General features: G+C 42.8%; 2 protein-coding genes and 1 long non-coding RNA gene across 8 annotated transcripts; 1 reads left to right on the forward strand and 2 right to left on the reverse strand.

Annotated features, from left to right (window-relative positions):
- Positions 1 to 373: 373 nt before the first annotated feature.
- Positions 374 to 13,958, reverse strand: LOC109201559 (C-type mannose receptor 2-like). The gene is made up of 7 exons (XM_019357323.2): positions 13,842 to 13,958; positions 13,128 to 13,188; positions 11,918 to 11,973; positions 11,411 to 11,785; positions 10,535 to 10,885; positions 1,518 to 1,609; positions 374 to 1,416 (listed from the first exon to the last, which is right to left on the reverse strand). The coding sequence occupies exons 2-7, from the start codon at positions 13,142 to 13,144 to the stop codon at positions 1,270 to 1,272; spliced, it is 1,038 nt and encodes a 345-aa protein (XP_019212868.1). The 5' UTR covers positions 13,145 to 13,188; positions 13,842 to 13,958; the 3' UTR covers positions 374 to 1,269.
- On the forward strand, positions 13,273 to 14,923 carry LOC112845542 (uncharacterized). Its single transcript, XR_003218381.1, has 2 exons — positions 13,273 to 13,373; positions 13,913 to 14,923. It is a non-coding gene; the product is annotated as an uncharacterized LOC112845542 (long non-coding RNA).
- LOC106097455 (uncharacterized) lies at positions 14,140 to 22,564 on the reverse strand. 6 transcript variants are annotated; one of them, XR_002061611.2, is made up of 4 exons: positions 16,253 to 18,680; positions 15,914 to 16,033; positions 15,611 to 15,685; positions 15,118 to 15,260 (listed from the first exon to the last, which is right to left on the reverse strand). XR_002061611.2 is itself a non-coding variant. In XM_025904960.1 (3 exons), exons 2-3 carry the CDS (start codon positions 16,037 to 16,039, stop codon positions 14,371 to 14,373), a joined length of 774 nt encoding a protein of 257 aa, XP_025760745.1. In that variant the 5' UTR covers positions 16,040 to 16,059; positions 16,253 to 18,680; the 3' UTR covers positions 14,140 to 14,370. The 6 variants fall into 6 exon arrangements, 1 of the variants encoding a protein (XP_025760745.1); XR_002061610.2 differs by having other exon boundaries at positions 15,914 to 16,059; XM_025904960.1 differs by lacking the exons at positions 15,118 to 15,260; positions 15,611 to 15,685 and adding an exon at positions 14,140 to 15,102 and having other exon boundaries at positions 15,998 to 16,059.
- Between the last annotated feature and the right edge of the window lie 1,450 nt (positions 22,565 to 24,014).

Consider the following 24,014-nt stretch of genomic DNA (forward strand, 5'->3'; position numbering starts at 1 on the left):
TGGGAAAGTGAGTGTCCAGGGTGGAGGGGTCCTTGATGATGATGATGATGCTTCCTGCTGAAGGCTGCCAGTATAGATGTCTCTGAGGGGGGTTAGTGAAGTGCCGATTGGCCGCTCTGCTGCCCTTACCACGCGCTGCAGCTTCCTCTTGTCCTCCACAGTGCAGCAGTTGAAGCAGAGGGTGCAGCAGGAGGTCAGAAGGCTCTCGATGGTGGAGCAGTAGAAATTAATTAGCAGCCTTTGTTGTGCTTTCCCTACCTGGTGGGAGATGTTTGTGGACCAGGTGAGGTCGGCCGAGATGTGGACTCCGAGGAACTTGAAGCTCTCCACCCTTTCTACCTCCTCCATCAATGTAGAGGGTGGAGTGCCCAGATGGCTTTGTTCTGCTGAAGGCGATTATCATGTCCTTGGTCTTGGCTGTGTTCAGATGCAGGTTGTTGTCGTCACACCATTGCTTCAGATGCTGAACCTCCTCTCTGTAGCTGAATCATCGCTGTTGTCCATCAGTCCTATGATGGTGGTGTCATCAGCACATTTATAATGGTGTTACTGGTGTGGACTGGAGAACAGTCATGGGTGAAAAGTGAGTATAAGAGGGGACTGAGGACACACGTTCAGGGTGAGGGTGGAGGAGGTGTGGCTCCCATCCTGACGTTCTGGGGTGTGTTGCTCAGGAAGTCCAGTATCCAGCTGCACAGTGAGCTGCTGGGTCCTAAGTTGCTGAGTTTATTAACCAGTTTGTGGGCTTGAACTGTGTTGAAGGTAAAGTCCACATGAAGGAACTTATCACAGGAGGATGAGACGGGAAACAGTGAAAGAATAAAATAAAGCAACATCAACAGTAACTGGAAATAAACCCTCCAGACTGAAACACTGAGGAATAACACGAAGATGAAATAGAAACAATCAGCAAACTAATAATCACATAGAAAATATTTAATAATAAACACAAAGTCCAGAAACTCAAAGAGCCAGGACCAAGACAGTTTCAGCCTGCTGTATTTCCTGTGCTTGTTTCCACGGTGACTGGGGTGACCAGCTGTTGGAGAGCATGTTTGTCCCTCTGATTTCCAAAAGTGAACATGTGTCAGCAGAAACCTGTAGCTCACAAACACGTCTGCATTTATCTGTATGAAAGCCAAAGAAGAGGCCACGCCCACAAACACTGTGACAGAAGAGCCTAAAAACAGATGTTAGCCCACATCTGTGCTCTGACACAGCTGGGAGAATGACGTGTGGATAATAAAGTTTAATTGGCTGTCACATGATTCAAGCAGAAAAGCTTCTGAAACATTTTTCTTTTTCTCTCAGAGTCTTCTTTCTTCTTCCATCTCCAGCCAAGAGCTTCCCATACGGCTGCACTCTCCACCTCACACTGACTCCACCCACTCCTTTCTTCTTCAGCTGCTCCTTCACCTGTCAGACAGCAGCCACAATGTCTTTTCTTTTCATTCAAAATCAGGAAATTGATATACATATAAACGGTGTGAGTGTAAAGGTGGACTGTGGGAACTTGCCCTTGTCAGCAGTTCTGCTTTCACAGCAGAATCATTCAGATCCACAGGAGGGTCCTCCACATGTACTGTGAGCTTCACTACCTGCCGCTTTACTGCAGACACAGAAACAGAAGCTAAATGAAGCCACCATCATATTTATGCATTTAAGCACAGAAGGAGATTCCTAGCTGATTTAAACCATCACTGCTACTGCTGTGATTGCAGGGAGCAGCGAATGCTCGAGGTGGGACTGCAGAGCATGTTTAGCCCTCATTCTCCATTTCACACAGGTCCAGACAATGTCCCACATTTTCATGTGATCTGGTTTAGAGAAATGAACAAGTCTCTCGCACAAAACGAGGCTGACAAAAAGACGAGCTCCTTTTTAGAATGCATTCTTAAAAACCTTATTAAAATTAATTGCAGTGTGTCTGACTGTTGTGTAGATGTGTTTTTAAGCTTCCTCTCATCCTTAACATTGTCTCACACAAACATGGTCTTTGTCCCACACTAACTTTTGGAGGTGTGTTTGGGGTTGTTATCATTTGGAATACTGCCCTGTGGCCCAGTTTCTGAAGGGAGGGGATCATGATCTGCTTCATCTACTTCAGTATGTCACACTACATATTGGCATTGGTGGTTACCTCGATTAACTGTAGCTCCCCAGTGCCACCAGCGCTCCCACCACCATGCTTGACTGTAGGTAAGACACACTTATCTTTGTACTCCTCACCTGGTTGCTGCCACACATTCTTGACACCATCAGAGCCAAATAAGTTTATCTTGATCTTATCAGACCACAGCTAATCCATGTCCTTAGTCTGCTTGTCTGCAGCAAACTGTTTGTGGGCTTTCTTTTGCATTATCTTCACACGAAGCTTCCTTCTGGGATAACAGCCAAGTGATGCAGTGTGTGGCGTATGGTCTGAGCACCAAGAGGCTGACCCCCCACGCATTCATACATCTATTTTCAAAAGACAAACTCTGGATATGACACTGAGCAATTGCACTCAACTTCTTTGGTCGACCGTGGCAAGGTTTGTTCTGAGTGGAACCTGCCCTGTTAAACTGTTGTATGGTGTTGACCACTGTGCTGCAGCTCAGTTTCAAAGTGTTGGCAAAATTCTTTCAGCCTAGGCCATCTTTATGTAGAGTAACAATTCTTTTTTTCAGACCCTCAGAGAATTTTTTGCCATAATGTGCCATGTTAGACTTCCAGTGACCAGTATGAGAGAGTATGGCTGTATCCCAATTCAGGGTCTGCAGCCTTAAAGTACGCAGCCTTAACGGTCCAGAAAGGGCCGCGTACTCAAAGACCGCTAAGGCCGGAAGTGCGAGGCTTGTGAAATGGGATGGTCTTGCCTTCATGGCGCTGCCCAGGTTGCCTAGCAACCATGACACTAACAGCTGGAAACGTTTCATACAGCATTATTTGACAGAAATGAAGGAGAAAATCTTTTGTTCATTTGTTTGTTTGTTTCTACATGAGCTTTGATTTAATAAGTATCTGAGGCTGAGACCACGGGACTGTGAAACATGATTGTTGGGCTTCATTTCTGTACTGAACAGTCATTTAAGATTAGCTAGTAAATAACAATTAGCTAATGTTGTTCATGAGACTAAAGTCATCTCACTTCGGTAATGTAAATATAATTGGCCAATATTAAAGTTATTATTTCAATCATTATTAGTTATTACAGCAGTGAATGAACTCTGTTTCAAATACTGAGCTTCAGTAAAGATTCAAGCTGCATTTATTTATATTTCCTGTCACCTTAAATCTTCACTCAAAGACAGGTTCCTTTGACACTGTATATATAAATGTATTATGTATAAGAGACAAATATTGTTCTTTTAATATGTTGGCATTACTAAATTTCTCTCAGTGCTTACTTTAAATATTCATGAAATCATATTGAACGGTGTATATTTTAAAATAAAGGCTTTAAAACCAAGTTAGTACAAACATCACTAATGTCACATAACTCTGCCGACATGTGGCCAACAGTAATGTTTTAATGTTCTTCATTATTAAACATTTGCACATAAATAAGTGACATAATATTCAGTACTTACTTTTAAAAGTTTACTCTTCGGACGCCCCTCTTCCGCCGTTTTTTTTTTTTTTTTAACGGCAAAATTATCCACACCCACCGCCGTGCTATGCATTCTGGGATATGTTGGGCCACAAAGTCTAAACCGCCACATCCTTAAAATTCAGGGAAATGAAGGACGCATTTGAGGGCTGCATTTCGAGCAGCCTTTGAATTGGGACAGCCTTCGTCGCGCCGCTGTGACGTAATCGGCCTTAAAATGCAGCCTCTAAGGCTGCAGACCCTTCTTCTTCTTCTTCTTCTTTGTTTTTAACGGCGGTTGGCAACCAACGTAAAAGGAGCATTACCGCCTCCTACTGTTCCGGAGTATGGATCAGACAGTGAGCTTACAATCTGTATCAAAAAAAAAAAAAAAAAAAAAAAAAAAAAAAAAAAACCCCTCACACTCTTTCATACACACCTATAGCCTTCAAAAACCCCACCAAGTCCCTCACCTGTGCCCTACTACCCTCCAACACACTCTTCAGATTAAATTCCCCGATTCCCCGCTCCCTCAATCTATTCTGCAGAACTTTTCTCTCCACATCATAACCCTTGCACCGCAGTATTACATGCTCTACTGTCTCCTCCTCCTCCTGGCACACCCCACAAAGCCCCGTCTCATGTTCTCCTATCATCTGTAGTGTTTTATTTAACGCACAATGTCCCAGTCTAAGCCTGGTAATGACCACCTCTTCTCTCCTATCACCCCCATACAACCTACACCCTGCCACCTCCTTCTTAAAATGATACAAGTGCCTGCCCTTACTCCCTGAATCCCACCGCTCCTGCCACTCCCGAACAACCTGCCTCCAAACAATACCCTTTGCTTCAGATCCGCTGCTTTTAATTTCCATCTCAGTCCTATGTTTAGTCAATGCTCCTTTTGCCAACCTATCCACCTTTTCATTTCCACTGATTCCTACATGAGCTGGCACCCAAAGAAAGTGAATATTGCCACCACAACACCTTATTCTGCTTATAGTCTCCAGAATAGTAAACAGCATACCCTGCCTTGTCTTCGAACAAAATGATTGTAGACTTGAAAGAACAGCTGCTGAGTCCGAACATACTACTACCTGCCTGAGTTTTGAACACTCTATCCATTTCAATGCTACCAAAATTGCTACCATTTCAACTGTGTACACTGAAAGGCCATCCGAAGTGCGTCTGTTTATTTCAGTATTTTTGGATGGAACTGCTATTCCAAACCCTGTAATCCCAGTATCTGGACTTTTAGCACCATCCGTGAACACATGAATATACCCAGGGTATTCATTCGAGCTGTGAAAATGAAATGCTGACACAAGATCGACTTTTCCTTTCAATTTCCTCTTCAGATCCAGCAAGTACCAGTCCACAGGAGGGGTCTCCAATAACCATGGAGGAACCACAGGGAACACAACTGCAGGACATATTTTAAGTTCATACACATGACACTCCTTAGCCCACTGATTCCCCACCTTTCCAAAATGAACCTTCTGACTTTTTCCATACTCCCAGCACTCCAAAAGTACCTCCTTTGTAGGATGTGCATCACCATGACCACCAAGATGAACCCAGTAATTCACTGATACTTGCTTCCTCCTAAGATCCAGGGGCATTTCTCCCATCTCCACCTGTAGGGCACTGACTGGAGACGTTTTAAAAGCTCCACAGCACACTCTAAGGGCTTCCGATTGCAAAACATCCAAACGTCTCAACACAGAACGAGCTGCTGAACCATATGCCACACACCCATAATCGAAGACAGATCTAATCAATGCCTGGTAAAGTCTTTTCAAAGCAGAAGAGCTTGCTCCCCAACCCCTCCCAGCTACACACCTCATAACATTAACAACTTTTTTACATTTGGTTTCAATCCGGTCAATATGCTCCCTCCATGTCAGTCTTGAATCAAACACAACACCTAAGTACTTAAAAGAGCTCACTTTCCCAATTCCCTCATCATACAGTTTCAATGTCAAAGTCTCACTCACTTGTCTTTTGGTAAAGAACATCATTTTTGTTTTTTCCACCGAAAACCTGAATCCCCAGTCAAATCCCCACGCAACCACCATATTTACAGCCTCCTGAACCTTGCCCACTAGGTGCTCAATATTTCTTCCTTTTTTCCATAACACACCATCATCAGCGAATAAAGACCTCCCAATACCCTCAGGAACATCAGAAAAAACATCATTGATCATTATAACAAAAAGCAGGGGACTAATCGCACTGCCCTGTGGCGTCCCATTCACAACCGTGCACTGACTAGAAATTGTAGACCCAATTCGCACTTGGATCTTCCTACCAGAGAAAAAGTCTTGGATCCAATTAAATGTCCTGCCACCAATACCCAACTTATGCAACTTGATTAAAAGCCCATCCCTCCACAACATATCATATGCCTTTTCTATGTCAAAAAACACTGCCAAAACAGATTCTTTATTGGCCTGCGCTTTCCTAACAACATTCTCAAGTCTAACAATAGCATCAGTCGTGTTCCGAGCTGTCCTGAAACCACTTTGGTAATTGGCTAAAGCCCCTTTTCTTTCCAGTTCAAAGGACAGTCTTGCCATTATCATACGTTCCATTAACTTGCACACATTTGATGTAAGAGCGATTGGTCTGTAGCTATCTGGTTTAGATGGATCCTTCCCGGGTTTTCTTATTGGCACAATAACAGCCTCCTTCCAAGTACTTGGGAGCTCACCCTTAATCCAAACTGTGTTAACCAAACACAGCAGTTTATTAAGCGCTTTCGTACCAAGGTGCTTCAACATTAAATAACAAATTTGATCCTTTCCCGGGGCTGTGGGCTTTGTTTTTTGAAGCGCTCTCACCATTTCCTCCCGAGAAAACACCGCATCCAGACTACTGTCCATGTGCGCCTTTCTTGCTAAATCCTCCGAATATCGTGCTTTAGTTTGGCACATTCTGTCCTTTCCCAACACTGAGATGTTATCAGAGCTATGAATCTTAGCAAAAGTTTTCACCATAACCTCCACTTTTTCCTGAGCTGTTACAAAGTTCTGTTGGCCCGAAGATAGAACTGGGTAATCCCATTCCCGCCGGTCACCTCCCATTCTTCTGACCATGCCCCAGACCTCCCCCACTGGAGTGGTTCTTCCTATTTTAGAACAGAACAACCTCCAACTGCTCCGCTTAGCTTGTCTCACTGTTCTCCTGACCACTGCCACTGCTTTTCTGTATGCAATCAGAGCCTGCGTGTTAAGGGTTCTTCGGAGAAATTTAAATGCCTTGTTCCTTTCCTTCACAGCAATTCGACATTCCTCTGTCCACCATGGCACCAAAGTCCTACTTGCCATGCCTTTACTGGTCGGGATTGAGGCCTTGGCGGCTACCATAAGCACTTCAATAAACTGATTATTCATTTGTTCAACGCTACCAGACTCATCAACTGTGCCGATCGTGTCCTCACATAGTTTTTGGAATTTTGTCCAGTCAGCCCTATGAAAACTCCACTTCTTATGCACCTCTCCTAGAGACACCCGTATCTGCCCTCCAACATCACAGAAAACAGGATAGTGGTCACTGCCTATGGTAGTGTCTGTTCTGATGGTCCACTGACTTATTCCTGCAAGGACAGTTGAGACTAGAGTTAAATCCAAAACTGACTCTGTTCCATTAACAACATTACACCGGGTCCCCCTACCATCATTCAGGCACACCAAATTGCATGTATCCATCAATTCCTCAATTACCTTACCATTTTTATCCGTGCGTGTACCTCCCCACACTCTGCTATGGGCATTAAAATCCCCACACCAAATAACTCTACGACAGTCACTTCCTTCAATCGAACGAAGACGCGGCAGCTCCAATCTGGCACAAGGATTGTAGAAATTCACGATAACATTTGGGTCATTCCTATCCCAAACCTCAATAGCAATATACTCCAAATCATTGCCTTTACCCAGGAGTCTATATGGAATGTCTTGCTTGACAAACGTTGCACACCCTCCCCTCCACCACGGTCCCTGTCATTTCTTATTATCTTGTACCCACACAACACAAAATCCAAAGAAGATTTAAGCCAAGTTTCCTGTACACAAATGACATCCGGTTTAACATCAAGGAGTTTGATGAAATGCTTCAACTCCTGGCCATTGACCAACAGACTCCTTGCATTCCATTGAAGAATAAGTACCATGATTACATAAAAGAACATCATGTTTCCTGACTTGACTGATAATTGAGGTTGTCCCTCACTTCTTCCCATGTCAGTCCTACTAACCCCAAGTGGTTAATTGCCGCCTTAACAATGAGCCGAATTTTCTCCTGCTTAGATCTCACATCAGCTGTGGTGTTTATCACTCCTGCAATGAATGTAACCAATGCCATCTTATCAATAACCATAGTATTCGTGTTGAGCCGGGTAACTCCTTGATCCTGAGATGCACCCTGTCCTGGGTTAACGTTGACCTGTTCACTCACTCTCATCACCCTCACTGCTTCAGCATAGGAGATCTTCTTCTCCACCCTCACTTTTTGAATATGATTTTCTTGTTTCATCCTCTCACATCCAGCATACGCAACACTGTGACTTCCACCACAACTACAACACTTTGGTTGAACTCCATCTCCACATTTCCCATATTCGTGATCCCCACCACACCGAGCACATCTCCTCTTTTCCTTACAGTTCTTCGCTAGGTGTCCAAACCTTTGACAGTTAAAGCACCTCAGAGGTTTTGGAACATAGGCTCGTACTGGATAACTAATGAAACCCAAAAACACTTTCCTTGGCAGATTTGCTCCTTCAAAGTGTATCAGGACACTCTCACTGTCTACCTTAAGTCCTTCTGTTGTTGCTTTCAGTCTGACCACAGAAATCACATTTCCTCCTTTGATTTTGCTTTTCAGATCATCCATTTTCACACTAATGGGCACCCCAGAAATTACCCCCTTGCATCCACCCCCCGTCTGTGCACCCACTTGCCCAGCATTTTCTACTTTAAACTTCCCCAATTGTTTTAAGTTCAAAGCCTTTTTGAGCTGCTCTTCATTCACACACTGCACAAGAAGATAACCATCTGAGAGTACTTTAGCAGAAGCTATATCACCCACTTTACTGTTAAGTTCAGCTGTCAACACAAACGGACTCAATTTTTTAATAAGGACTTGTGTTCTGTCATTGAATCTCAGAACAACAAATATTCTCGTTCCCTCTCTAGCTTCTAAAGAATCATCCCTACCACCACTGCTCCCACCTCTTTTACGCTTTTCCCTCCTCTGCTCACCTTGCACTTGCTCCAGAGGCATTTCCTCCTCTTCATCAAAATCACCATAGTCTTCCCAGCTGCCCACAGCTGACCCACTCACGGAACAGTCGTGCTCAACCGCCACCACAGGTGGACTGCCAACCAGGTTCGAATTTTTGGCAGTGCTCCAACCAAGTTTGCCAGCAGACGCCGCTGCCATCCGTCCTCTCTCCTCCTTCTTCTCCAGCGTTTTTTCGAAAAAACACTTCGCTTGTATGAGCTGAAGACCCAATCGGCTGCAGACCCTGAATTGGGATACAGCCTATGAGAGCAATAACACCAAATTCAACACACCTGCTCCCCATTTGCACCTTGGCCCTGTAGCATTAACAGGTCACATGACACCAGGAAAGGAAAATGGCTAATTGGGCACAATTTGGACATTTTCACCTTGGGTTATACTGACTACGGGTGGGTTTTAATTATCGATTTTCCGATAACAATCGATTCTAGTTTTAATAACGCGATATCGATTCATTAAAATCCAGAATTGATTTTTAAATATTAAATTATTTTGCCCAAAATGCTAGAATCTCAGGTTAAACCTCACAAAATTTCGACAACGCCCACATTGCTAAAAACGTAAATGAGAGCAGGTACACGGATTCTGCATGAAGACGTAAACACAAAGTGAGGACCCGACGCATCAGAATCAGTGAGTGTCGGCTTTCTTACCCGACAGGAAATACACGGACAGCTGCTTCACTTAAAGTTGTGAAGATGTAATTGAGTGGCATCGCCACAAGAGGGAATGCTCCTCATACCTGTATCCATACCCTCAGGGGAAATAGTTGAGGTCAACTGTGGAACACCTCAGGGGACAGAAGCAACAATATTGGGGGAACGAACTGCAACAAATGCACTGAGGGAAACAGGAATGAAACAAGATGGCAGACACCAAAGCACTGAACAGAACAACAACATTGGAGAGGAGGAATACGAGAGGGTAAAGAAATCAGGGGTCAGTAAAGTGCCTTTCAGAGTCGACGAAGGGGAAGTTGGACTGCCGCTTTTAGAAAGGGCACAGTATACACCTAACGTGACCCCACCGACTAATGAATCAGTTTTAAGGAGGTCTCCTGGAGAACGACGGCCTGCTACGCATTTCACATATGACACCCTTGGCCAGCCCTCTCTGTGTGCATCCATGGACTGAAGTGCACAAGTCACCAAACACAACATTCTGCACCATGCCACCATAGTACATTACTTTCCCCAGTGCCATATCACATTCCATCATCTCACTGTGCACACCCCGGCGCCTTCCCTGTAAATTATAACTCCCCAATCCGAACGCAGCTCATGTCTCCTGTCTCTGCTTTTCTGTTTAAAAACAGGATCCATAGAAGGCCTGTAACATATGCTTTAAGTGCATTTCATCTACTATTTGTTATCTTAAGTATACATCCCCATGCAAAAGCCTTCTTTTGTTTGTTTGTTAAGCCACCTAATTCTGACCTGCAAATCACTCAAGCATAAAATAACTTGATCTTGAACTCTCTGAGGGTTTACCTTATATATACTATATTTCCATTTTGGGCGATTTATTAAGTCAAGTCTGCAGCTGTTTCCCATTTCTCTCCAGAAAATGCAGAAATTACAGGTGGGTCAAGACTTTTGCACAACACCGTGTGTAAAATTGCTTGTGATCCATAAAGGAAAGACAGTGAAAGCTCACCAGGTGTAGGGAGGCTGTAGCAGACAAATGGTAATCTTGTTTCACAGGACAAAGTCTTCCATTCTCCTGAACGAGTCAGAGCTGCACAGATCTTACTCATACCCCTAAACGGGTTCATCCCACTGGCCCAGTTTGAGAATGAGTACTTTGTGCCATCAGACCAGTAAATGTGTGGCTCTCTGTGCAGGCCAATCCACACCCTTTTACTCTGAGCCTTTTCATGGACTTGTTGGTTCTCTCCGGGGTTCTTGACAGTGGCCAGGTCCAAGAAGTTCTCCCTGCAGTACCTTCGAGCATCGGACCAGCTCATTTCTTTATCCACCAAATCAAAATCATGGTTCATCTGTGATCCTGAAAGTTAAAACGTAGAAACGTGTTGTCTTGTTACATGCTCAATCATCGAGATAAGGAAATCCAATAAGTTGATTGTATTCATCTGGATGTTTTCAGTGAGAGAAACGGTTCATCATCATCCAAAAGTCTTCTTCAGTCTCAGCTGACTGCAGGTTTCCTTAACCTTTTAAAAAGTACTTTTATGCAATGACTGAAACTAGCCCACCGAATGAAATGGTCTTTGATTGCTGGTCAATGGTCATGACAGTTTGCATATTAATGATCATAAACTGACCTCACAGCCCATTGTTTATGCATTGTATAAGTTTTTCCTTTGTACAAAGGTGTTTATAAGGTTTGGGAAACCCGCAGTCAGCTGATGATGATGATGATGATGATGATGAAATGTTTCTCCCACTGAAAACGCAACGTCTAGTTGGACATAATCCACTTTTTGGAATGGATATTTTTCTTTGGAATAATGCAGTGAAATCAAAGTTTAAAGTTTAAAAGTTTAAAATCAAATGTAGGTTTTTTTTGTACCTCTGTAGCAAATAAACTGGAGCTTCTCTCTGCACTGAAAATCCCACCATTTTCCTTCTAAAGAGGACACACAGAACTGAACCCCAGAGTAAAAATCTGGTTCATATTCAGAAGTGTCCCAGTTCCTGTAGTCAGCTCCACTCCCTGTGAGCCCATCTGACCACCTCCACCTGATCTGACTGTACAGACCGATCCAGAGCTCAGAGCTGTGAGCGGCAGATGAAACTGTGCTGTTCAGCTGCTTCATTTCTTCAGTGTTCTCGATGGAGGCCAGGTCTGTGTGAGTCTGTTGGCAGTAGCTCTGAGCTTCAGTCCAAGTCTTTGCATCATCAACATAGTGGTACTGACGGGGACAGCATGTGGAGACAAACCAGCCTGAAAGGGAAAACGTTTGACTGGGTCAGTTTGTAGAGACACTCTGAGTCTATCTGAGACTCTGAGCCTATCAGGGGCTGAGACTGATCTGAGTAATAAGTGCTGTTGTAGACGATAAAGAGCTGGACTTACCTGAGAAGCAGCAGACACACAGCAGGATCCTCTCCATGATGCTGCTGCTCTGGATTCTGTGTGTCAGCAGATTCATTCACTGATCTCTGTTTGCTGCTTAGACTCATTTACACACATTCAAAGCTGCTTCATCACTTCAGTGGAAATGCTGATGTATGCAAAAGCTCACTGTGTGCTCTCCCTGCACAGCTGTGAGCTCACATCTTATCTTCCACAATAAAGTCTGCTCACAGCACTGCTCACTGTCTCCATCCAGCACACAGTGAGAGCATGAGGGAGTGAGCAGGTGTGGTCCTGGTACTCCTGTCATGTTGTTGATCAGAGTCCAGTGCAGCACTTTGTTTCACTTTATTTGGACTCGGCTTCAGTTTTTCATCTGGCTCTGAACATCGTGTCATAACTTACATTTGCCTTCAAAAGTGTGGCAGCCGTCTATAACCTGCTCAAAACACACAGCTGCTGTGTGTCCTATCACACACACACATTTACACACAGTGTGTGTCAGCACCAGCTGATGTTCTAAAAATCACATACTCATCCTAAACTCTGTGTGAATGTCCATCAGCACCACTACCATCTGACCGTGGCTCAGAGCCTTCAACACAGGATGTGACATCATCAACAGTGATGACGGCCTCCACAGTAAATATGAGTGAACATGAACAGCTGGGAGCTCAGCTCACTATAAACAGATCAGCTCATGCAGCAGTGACGTGTGCTGAAGGTCAAATCAGTGAATCCTCAGAGGAACAGCAGCTTTCACACATGGACAAAGAGTTTGTGCAACAAGCACAATAGTTACAGATGAGTTTACAGATTTTGTGCTGCTTCATGAATCAAAATTACAGTAAGAATATTTAAACTAGTGACCTGATGCTGTCACATCACAGCCACACAGCACTCTGACTCTCCACTGGGGAACTCTGTGCTACAAACAACATGAAATGGTTGATAAACAGCAGCTCAGCTGGATGGTGGTTTCTCTCTTCTAAGCTTCACATGGAGGAAAATGAATGTGAAGCTTCATCTGTCAGTCTAACCAAATCTCATCATTTCCATTGCTGACCTCAGAGCTTTATCAGCTCTCTGTCCTTGAAGCAACACTTTCATTTGCTTCATCAAACACAGATGTCGCCCATGTTTGAATGTTTTGCTGTTCAGCAGCTGAATGTCTTTATGAACTGTGAGTACTGAGATCTGTCCCACTCACCCAGCCCAGTCTTCCATTTATGTCCTCGTTTACACAGATGTCTTTCAGGTGTTTCAGTGCTCTTTCCATGGAGACACGGAGAAACAGGTGAGAGGAAGCAGAATGAAAGAGAAATACATGATCAGGGTGGATGCAGGACCAAAACGCAGGACTTTCAAACCAACAGGAATTTCAGGAATCAATGTGTTATTTTATTAGGTGGCAATATGTCCTAGTGCAGTCAGACGGGAAAAGCCAGGGTCAAAGGTGAGGCACATCAAGCACAGAATAATAATTTTGTGTTAATCTTAGATGAGTAGTTTTATGGACAAAAACCACCAGGACATCCAATGTCACCTTAGTGCTGGGTATTCCCTGGCCCCATCTCTATATACAGGTGTATAATTATTCTTTCTTTTCTTTCCCCCACAGATTAGGTGTGTTTTATACCTTTTAGTTTGTTTCTTTTGTGTTCCTTTTTCATAGTTTTGTTTGCATGTACTATAAATTTGGAAAAGTACAAAATAAAGTTAAAAAAAATAAAAAAATAGAATTTTTGTCATGTGTTAGAACATTAGATATATTGGAGTGTGTATAATGGTTCATGTGGTAACTGTTCTTAGCGTGCATCCTTTTTTGAACTGGTTTTTATAGGAAATTACCCGACACTGCTAATTCTACAACTACTGCTACCAATAATACTCATGTTAATAAAAAGTAAAATATCAGTAAAACATTAACAGCTCCAGTAATACAGAGGTCTGTCATGCTCATGAGTATCGGTGATTGGCTGCTCTTCCTTTCAGGGTGGTGGCTGCCTCGGGGCGGTGTTTCTGGGGCTGGTACCTGTGAATCATTCTTTAGCTGTCCTGTTACCCTGACACAGAGAATAATGAGAAGTAAACTCGTGATGTCCACACAGTGAAGTTTCTGCTAAATGAAGTCATGTAGTGATCCTGCTGAGCTGCTCTCTTCTCTCACTTCTTCAGATTCTCTTGACACGCACCGAGCTTTTACACATGATACAAAGATATTTCATATGCTGAACAGACTTTATTGAAACAGAGACAATCATCAGAATACAGTGAGACAGAGCTAATCAAACAGATTGATTGTAGGATCAATGATCATTGTTGGAGTCAAAGATCTGAGATCACAGTGGGTGAACATCATTTCAGAAAGGAAAGAAAAACAATCAAACTGGTTAAACAGGAACACCATAGACTCTTTGGTTTCTGCCCAGTGAGCATTCCCAGCTCTGTTACTAAAACGAACTGAAGGTCAGGTACAGCGTATTACCTTTGTTCCCACTGTTGAGGTGTCTTTGTCTAATGAAGACCCTGGGATATCTGTACTGCTCCACAGCTGCTGTGTTGACGATCACAGAAACCGCCCAAATGGGAAGACCGGAGTCTTTCTTGTACCACAGGTACACGTAACTTCCTCCTGCCCCCTTGCTTAGATCAGTAGTTACCCTTGTAAAGCCCATATACTGAAACAACATCTCGTCTATATCATCAGTGGAGATCTGCAGATCTGTGATGGCTCTTTGAGAGTTAGTGGTCTGACGGTACCAGATGAAGACAAAGGATCCTCCTGCGCCTCTGTTGGTATCTTCATCCACTCTGATGTAGCCGTTCTGGAAGTAGTCAGCATCTCCATCATAGTCAGCATTGGCAGTGATGTCACAGATGTAGGTTGGTCTCTCCCTCTTCACCCACAGGTAGATCCATTTTCCTCTAGCTTTCCGGTTCAGATCACAGGCCAGTCTCTCCCATCCAAATGCAAACATCTGGGCTTCCTCTCTTGCTCCTATAGAGACATGAAGGTTCACAATGGGAACATCGTACTCTGACTTACCTCTGTAGTACCACAGGTAGATGTAGTCTCCGCTTGTTCCGGCATTGAGGTTCTTGTTAATCTTCTGGTAACCTGCAGTGATCAGACCCCTGCTCATGCCATCATTGAATGTAAGCTGAATCCTGGTGATTGGTGAGCTGCTGCCTTTTTGTACCAAAGGTAGATGTATTTTCCTTCAGCTCCTTTGTTCAGATCAACATCGATTTTGATGAAACCTTGACTGCTAAGATACGTCTCTTCAGCTTCATCCAGAGACACCTGGAGCTCGGTGATGTACTGGACCACTGATTGTTCCTGCATCAAAGTTAAAAGATTAATAGTAAACAGAAAGATTTAAAATCTGTTTTAAAAGTTTGAAATCAGGAAGGTGCGTGGTAGCTGAAACTGCTGTAGCATTACTACTTTGTCTACTTTTACAGTTTTTTCTGAGATATAATAAAATGACATGATTTTGCTACTAAACGGATCGTTAGTGTTTTTTTAAAGTATAGCTAATTAAACTTGAATTGTTCTGAATGTTTTTGTACTTTATGCTAAAAAGTAAGTTTGACCCCACGTGATGAAATAAATGTGTGAAAAACTGAAAAGCAGCAGAGAGCACATTTTCACACAGACTGGACACAAAAGAGAATATGAAGCATCACCAGAGTGAAGGGAGGTCCGATCAGCAGCAGCAGATAAACCTTCAGCAGAGTCTTCATAGTCTCCATCTCTTCCTCCTTAAACCACAAACACATTAAGGTACCTGTGAATTGAACTACTGATAAAGATTTTATGCTCTCTGCCTCCCCAAAAAACTTGCCTGGGAACACACTGTACAACATGCTGGACCGAGAAATGATTTTTAATTGATCACCTCAAGATGGGTAAAAAAGGGTCATTTTTTGCCAAATTTAAAGGAACATAAAGAGCAAACAGAGATGCTGTGTGAGCAGTTGTATACTTACGTGTGTATAGACAGCGTTTGGCTGAAAGCTGCTGATCGTTCTTTATACACACAACAGCATCAGTACAATTGTGAAATCACCTCTGACGTGCAGTTTCAGCCCTCCTCCTTTCCTGCTTCTCTGCATTCACATGATGATCAACTGAGCTAAACATGAATTTAAAAAAATAATCTGTTGTATATTGATGAATAAAAACACATTTGAGCACTGTGTGGACTGTCAGTAGCTACATGGGGATTAAATATATCAATGAAAAATGAAGGTGAAGTTTGATTTCTCAGAGATATTAATCTGAAATGTTTCTTTTTTTGTTTTTTATCTGAATATCTGTAAAAGTACCTGTTTTCACTGCCAATGCTGACTATGATGGAGATGCTCAGTACTTCTACTTCCAGTGTTTATCTCCTTCAGCAGTGGCGCACTTAAGTTTCCTGTTTTCACAGTGCAGCCTCTGTGGTTTAGGATGTCTTGTATGCCCAACCACACCCCCCGTGTGTTGTTGCTGGACAGGTGGGACTCTATGCTACTTTTATGGTCCGTCTTAGCTTCTTTCAGATCGGGTTGAGCAGACCTGTACAGAACTCAGTCGCCCGACCTGAAGGCAGCATCCCGGGCTTTGAGAAGTGTGCGGATCTGGCTGGTCATCCAGGGTTTCTGGTTTGAGAATCACATAATTATCAATAATTCAAAATAAATTTCATTATAATCCTTTGCCTTCAGTCCCACTAACTGATACAAATGGCCGTTCAAGCAAGGACACACAAGGTCGTTCAGGATCTAAATGTTTAAGTTTGAACAGAAAGCCCAGGACCAGCACAGAGGGACTCTGCTGCAGACCCATGTACAGCTACACGTGTAAAGCGGGTGCTTATCACTGCCTTTGGTTCCTGCTGAAGGCCAAGCTTAACAGACCAAAGGTTTAAACATCTGTGTGTCTGAAATAGACCAGTTTTGGTGGTGCTGAGGTTGATACAGACTGAAGACTCTCCACATTGGAACTCTGTATTATAGCTCTGAACTCTATGAACCAGGCAATATGCAGACTGGGGGCCGGCATCCGCCTAGCTCAAGATCAATCCATGTCTGAATGTGAAAGAAGGCACTCCATCATACCTTAATAAATCATACCATACACAATTTATGGCAGGATATACAATATAAAGTCTGCTGCTTGGTATAGCTATATCCATCACTATGTCCAGCTGGTTACCATCACCAGTTTGTCCTTCTGTATCTAGAAGTCTCACAGGATCCCAGTGCAATCATTCTGCCTGCTAGCATCTTGCACCCTGCTGTTATGTGCTGGATTGTCTCAGGGGCATCTTTACACATCCTGCACCTGTGGTCTTACCTGGTGTGATAGACCCCAGCCTCCATGGATCTTGTGCTCAGAGCTTGTTCCTGTGCTGCCATGATTAGTGCCTCTGTGCTGTCTTTCACAGCTGCCACATTACTACTAAATCCATGAAGCAAGTATAAAACAAAAGGACTGGTTTTAAGATTTGTGTCTGATCAGTTTCTTAAGACTACATTTAGCCTCCATCTAGTTTGAACCCAGCACCTGCCCACCAGTCCAGGTCAATTTGGACTCTTTTTAGGTTCCTGAAGGGAAAGTGACAAGTTTGGTATGAAGGAGGGAAAGTTTGATATTATTTTTAATGATTTGATTTGTATTTATAACTGGTATCAAACTGTTGCTTCCTGCAGTGGGAAGAGCCACGGACGATATTATCGGGAGTTGCAATTCCTCTCCAGGACTGTGTGTCGGGTCATGATGGTGAGCAGACCAAGGTTGCATTACTGCCCAGTAGTGATGTTCAAAACACCTTGAGGTGCACTGTTTAAATAAAACTGAACTAAATTGAAACACTGTAACATTTAAAGGTTTAGAAAAAATCTGACATCATCTTCACAAGTAGAATGGGAGGCAGAGCCTTCAGTTTTAATTTTACTTTACAAATTGACCTTCATGCATTCAGCTTCTACTGGGATCTTCGTGATGGACATGATGGAAGCAGGTGAGGAACTCTGAGATGATGACATTTCTTGACCTGTATCGTTGTCATCTCAGCAGCTGTTTGGTGGAGTCAGGAAGTGAATGATGAGTTTTAACAAAACCTCTAATTTAAAGAAAGAGAAACTCGTGGTGGACTTTCAGGTTCCAGCTGTTTACACAATGACTGCTGTGAAATGTGTACAGTGTTCAGACTTTTAAAGAAATAAATGGCTTCACAGACAATTAACTTGACATCTGCTGAGAAACTGTAACTGTTGGATGCTGTGAGGAAAACTACTGAGCATGTGTGAGAGTGTCATGTTTAACGGCCTTTCAGAGAAACAGCAAACCACCTCTGCCCAGCATCCTGCTCGTGAATCTCCAGTCTCTTGACAACAAACTTGACGAGCTCGGATTAAACCCCAACAAGACATCAGGGACTGCTGTGTTCTGGCCTTCACAGAGACATGGCTGGAGCCCAACGTCCCCGACTGTGCCATCACGCCGGATGGATTCACTGTTTACCGGAGAGACCGAACGAAGGACTAAGGCAAGAAAAGGGGAGGAGGGGTGTGCTTTATGGTTAACTCTATGGTTAACACTTCTAAACAACAGAGGCTGACCCAAGTGCCTCAGAGCCAGGCACGCTCACATCACAGCTCTCTAAAGAAGTTTCAAAATAAGAGCTGAAAGCTGTGTTTGCTTGTGTTAGCTTATTATTTTGGAGACTAACATTCAGTGATCATGTGTTCAGACTCATAATGATTACTCTCATAAATCCTGATCTTTGTATTTACTGTGTGTTGGATCAATAACTGAGATTCATCGTATCACACAGCTGTGCTGCTGCTGCTGCTGGTGAGGTCAGCACATCTGGAACAATCCGAGGTATCTGCTACCAGACTGAGCAGGACGTGAGACCTGTGGACTGTTTAAAGCTGTCCCTCCACAGGTCACTCAGACCTGATCCACACCTCAGTGATATTCTCTGACTTCCTCAGTAGAGACAGAAACCATTCAGATCTGGGACGATCAGCTGACTGATGATGTCACACAGACTGTGTTTTTCAGGAACAGTGATTCTGATGTGAGCCTGCTAGCTGACAGCAGACCTGATGAAACCACATGTTCACATCTGTGAGGACAGACTGGACTCTTTGACTGCACCTTGGTTCTCCTCAGAGGTCTGTACAGGAGCATGTCCACCCCCACTGAAGATCTCAGTCACTGTGAAACATAGAAACCTGCTTGTGTGGCCTCTGCCTCACATGTAGATACAGCTACAGGTTTCTCTGTCAGTCAGACTGAAACACTGATGCTGCATCATTCAGCTCTGTGCCCCAGTCAGCATCACTGTGTCTACCAGTGTCAGTGTTTCTTTTCCTGTAACACTCAGCACAGGCTCAGCTGGTATCCAGTGTTGGACTTTCAGCTGCTGTGATAGATCCTCTAACATAGATCAGCTCTGCTACATGTTGTTAGATCAGTGCAGCTGCCTGTCATGTCCTGATGTTTCTCTGGGTCAGCAGCTTCTCCATCAGAGGTTCACATGGAGCTGATCCAGTATCTCCAGTAACTGTGTTCTGTGCCTCACTGGTTCATCCTTCTGTCTGTGTGACGTCAGTCAGATGTTAAACTCTGTAATCTTCACTGTGTCACAGAGTTCAGTGAGTCCCGTTATTCACAGGATCAATCAGATCATCAGAGAACAGCTGATCAGCAATCAGTGGTGCCAACAGCACCTCCTGTGGTGAGAGGATGCAATAATGCAATGTAGCATTTTTACACTGAACACTTCCAGTCATGGAAACTGTCTGTTGGATCTGTGTGACGTTGCTTTCTTGTGTTGCTTTCTTGGTTAGAGTTCCTCACAAATGTCCAGATTATTCTTCTAATGAGGCGTCGACCATGTTTTCAGTTCTTTGGAAGAAAACATCGCCCTTTGCCATCCTTACTTTTCTTTGACTTCTTCAAATGCAGCTGAACTCCAGCTGGTATTTTATTGGACTTTGCAGCTGTTTCTGGTCATCAGTTCATTCCTGCAAACCTCTGAACCTGAACAACAATGATGCTGCATTGCTGGCTGATCCCAAAAGCTTGATTCTGTTCATCTGGACGTTTTCACGTTTGCTCACTGATCAGGTGACTTCTTCAGTCTCAGCTGACTGCAGCTTTACAACCTTACAAACAGCACATTTGCACAATGACTGAAACCAGCAGCACCTGATATATATGATACTAATATAATACATATACATATATAATCCATACTAATGATGAAGGAACTGAGCTCACAGTCCATTGTTCATTCAGTGAACTACACAGCAAATTCAAAAGTGTTAAATGTATTGGTGTTAGTAGTCTTCTTGCAAAAGTAGAGTTAATTTTACTCTTAGTAGAGTCACATTCCTTTAATATAACTCTGAGGTGTAAAATTATAGTAGTTAAAACCGAGTGTTAAAAATGAGTGTTTCTATGTCAAATCTGGAGGTGTTACAATGGAAACATTAACTCTTGAGCTCTTAACTCCGAACTCCTAGAGGGGCTATGACACTAATAGAGTAAATTCACAGACTCCGCCCCCAGCACTCCAATCGAAGCTGAAGTGAAGCCGTTTCAGAACATTTTGCTCTTCATATTTGAGTTTGCCATGCTTGGTAAGTCATTTTTTCAAAGATTGTTTCACTTATTATTATTAGCTTTTACTTCTGTGGCTCTTTGGAGTTGAGACAAAGCTGTGTGAAAGGCATTAGCCATGTTGCTTGGTGATAGCATAATATTCTGTTTTAGCTAGCTGAAATGTATTGTTTGCGGGCAAATACTACAGCCTTGGAAAAAAAGCTTGCATGTGAATTTTCAGTCAAATTTTTGGTCAACTTAAATACACCTAAAACAATGTCTAGAATGTGAAATGTTGGTATAATGGTGCTACTTGAAGCCTGAAAACGATCTCCCTTAAAAAAAAAACAAAAAACGAGCAAAAAGCAGTAGCTGCTGTTTGCTCGTTTTTTTCTAAATATGTCCTGACTGGGTTCTACGTTAGCATTTTGATCCCTCCAGAGTTTTGTGCACACGGTTTAGGTAAAAATGAAAAAGGTTGAGGTTTTAAATTTAGTTCAGTATTACCTGTTGTCTTTGTCCTTGTCTTTTGGGAAAATACACAAGTAATGGCTCAAAAAGTATTCCTTTTTTTACTGTGCTGCAAATGATTACCGGATTATTTGTGTAATTAATTAGTGTCAACTAATTTTTAATCAATCTCCACACAGAATATGCCGTGAATATGAAGGTGGAATATGGGGGAGAGCAGAAGTGCGTTGAAGTTCCACTAAGTGATGAATGAAGGACATGCATATTGTATTGAAGAAATAAGTGATGAGAATGCTGTTATTTATTTGCATTTACCAGCTCACCTATGTCAGACCTTTTGACAAACAAAATTCTAATGAAAGTGAGAACATGTACATTGTTACATCTTTCAGAAAATGTTTTGCAATTGTGGTGCACAGTTCAGAATAAATGTTTTTAAAAAACCATTGCATCTTTTTAATGTTTATTTCCAAAGGAATTTCTAGAAGTTCAGAACAGTAGAATTTCCACTTTTTAGAATTAATTAGAAGATAACTCTTATGTAGTTAAACTAAAATACTCTTTGACAGTTAATATATAAACTCTTAACACCTAGTTAGCATTAGTAAGTGTTAAATTATCAACTCCAGAAAGATTTGGTGTTTAACACTAAATCAGAGTTAACTTACCAACTCTCCAAAAAGAGTTAAATTAACACTCTCTGGTGTGGACCCATATAGACACTTTAATAGTGTTGAAATCAAATCTGACAGTGTTAATTTGGACATGCTGGATTTGCTGTGTACTCAGTTTATTTTGGGCCTCAGAAATGCTCACTCTGTTTGTACATCACTGATTGTCAGCAATAGACTCAATCTGCTGTGTGGACAGGAACACATGTGACATCACTTCCTGTTTGTTTGTGACTGAAGAGGAAGAAGTTTACAAGGAATCATTTAGAAGAGTTTCAAACATCAACTGATTGAATCCATGAATCTGAAAACGTGTTTGTGAGTGAAAGAGACAGACATGTACAGACTGAACTATCTGTTCAACAGTCAGAGTGTTTCTCTAACAGGAGACACTCTTTACACTCCACTCAGCACAGGGACACTGAGGAACCAGGAGACCAGAACATAAACCCAGGATAAAGAGTTTGAGTGAATGTGGTGTTGAAGGTGTGGAGGTGGATCAGAGTGTCAGAGGAGACTCTGTAGAAGGACAGAGTGCCAGCAGGACAGTCCACATACACTGCTGCTCTGTTAGAGACAGAGGAGGAGAAGGAGGAGGAGATGGATGTTTTTATCTTATTGTGCCAGACATGACGAGGACCATTATAATCACAGTAAAGACTCCAGGACTGATCATTCTGTCCAAACACACAGTCACTGCCTCCTTTCCTTCTGATGCTTCTGTAACTCACTGATATATAAACGTTTCCTCTCCACTCGACCTCCCAGTAACAGCGACCAGTCAGACCATTTCTACACAGCAGCTGAGGCCAACCATCAAATCTGTCTGGATGATCAGGATATGACTGAACCTCCCTCACATGTGTCACCTTCCTGTTGTTGTCAGACAGTTGGAGCTTTGTGTTCACTGTGTTTGTGTCGATTGTGAGTTGACAGGAATCTGATGGAGAGAACAAACACAATCCAGCTGCAGTTATTGATCCATCATCTGTTCATTGATTGACACTTTGATGATGACTCCTGACATGATGAAGATGGTTGAATGTGTGCTGCTTTGTTTTCATGAATCCCATTAAAAACACACTTACACTTCCTCAGACCTGGTCTCAACCATCGGACTCCAGCAGGCTCCACCCTGAAAGGAGGAGGGGTCAGAGCAGCACAGTCAGCATGCACACATGGACATTACATGGCTCTCATACACACACTGTTACACACTGAGCTCAAAGCTCGGCTCCACTGTTTTATTCAAAGAAATCTACATTTATTTATCAGCACATTTAAAAACAGGTTGAGCCAAAGTGCTGCACAGAGTAGAGATAAAATAGGAAACATACACAGTAATTACTATAAAGACTCGTCAGAATTGAAAGCTACAGAGTACAAATGTGTTTCCAACCGGGTTTTAAAAATGTCGAGTGTTGGTGACGACCTGATGTGAAGGGCGACTGTTCCAGAGTTTGGCTGCAGCGATCGATAAAGCTCACCTCTGTTTTTACGGCTAGTTCTGGTCAGAAGCTGCTTATCTGCAGACCTGAGGGCTCTGCTTGGATTATTTTTGTTAAAGAGAGATAAAATGGAGCCAATCCATTCAGAGATTTAAAGACAAACAACAAGATCTGGAAGTGGATTCTACGACGTACTGGTAACCAGTGGAAAAAGCTGGAAAAAGCTGGTGATGGGTCGTCTAGCACAGAGCCACCGCTGGAACATATTGACATATGAGTTCTTACATGAGGTATACATGTAACCCTAACCCTAACAAAGAGTACCAGTCTGTGCATAGTGTAGGTGTGTGTGTGTGTGTGTGTGTGTGTGTTCCAGATGTGACCCTGTGACCCCAAAGCTGGTGCTAAGAGTCCAGCGGTCCCCCTAACAAAGGGCTCTTATACTTAACCAGACACAGAGTAGGTGTCCTCCTAAACCATAAATCAGTAAGAGAAGGTACGACCGCTCTCATGACCCCAAGTTGTGTGATTGTGTGCATGCCAGAGTGCTCTGGCATGCACACAATCTTTTTAACAATGTGAGTTTTGGTTTATAACTATGTAAGCAGCTACTGCTAACTCACTTTAAATTAGCATGAGCTAATAACAGCAGTCTACTTAGCTTTATCCCATAAAGCTAACACACATTTGCATTATAACGATGTGAGGAGCTAATGCTAATTATGCTGCCATTAGCGGCTAATTCTAATTAGGGGTGAATAATTATTACCAGCTAATGCTAATATCGTTTTCCCTTCCCTTTTAACAATGTGTGAGGAGTTAATGCTAAGTAGACTGCCATTAGTGGCTAAAGCTTATTTTAGGTAAATAGGAATTGGCAGCTAATGCTAATACCA

Source organism: Oreochromis niloticus, unplaced genomic scaffold, assembly GCF_001858045.2.
Source record: "Oreochromis niloticus isolate F11D_XX unplaced genomic scaffold, O_niloticus_UMD_NMBU tig00007819_pilon, whole genome shotgun sequence".
NCBI lineage: Eukaryota > Metazoa > Chordata > Actinopteri > Cichliformes > Cichlidae > Oreochromis > Oreochromis niloticus.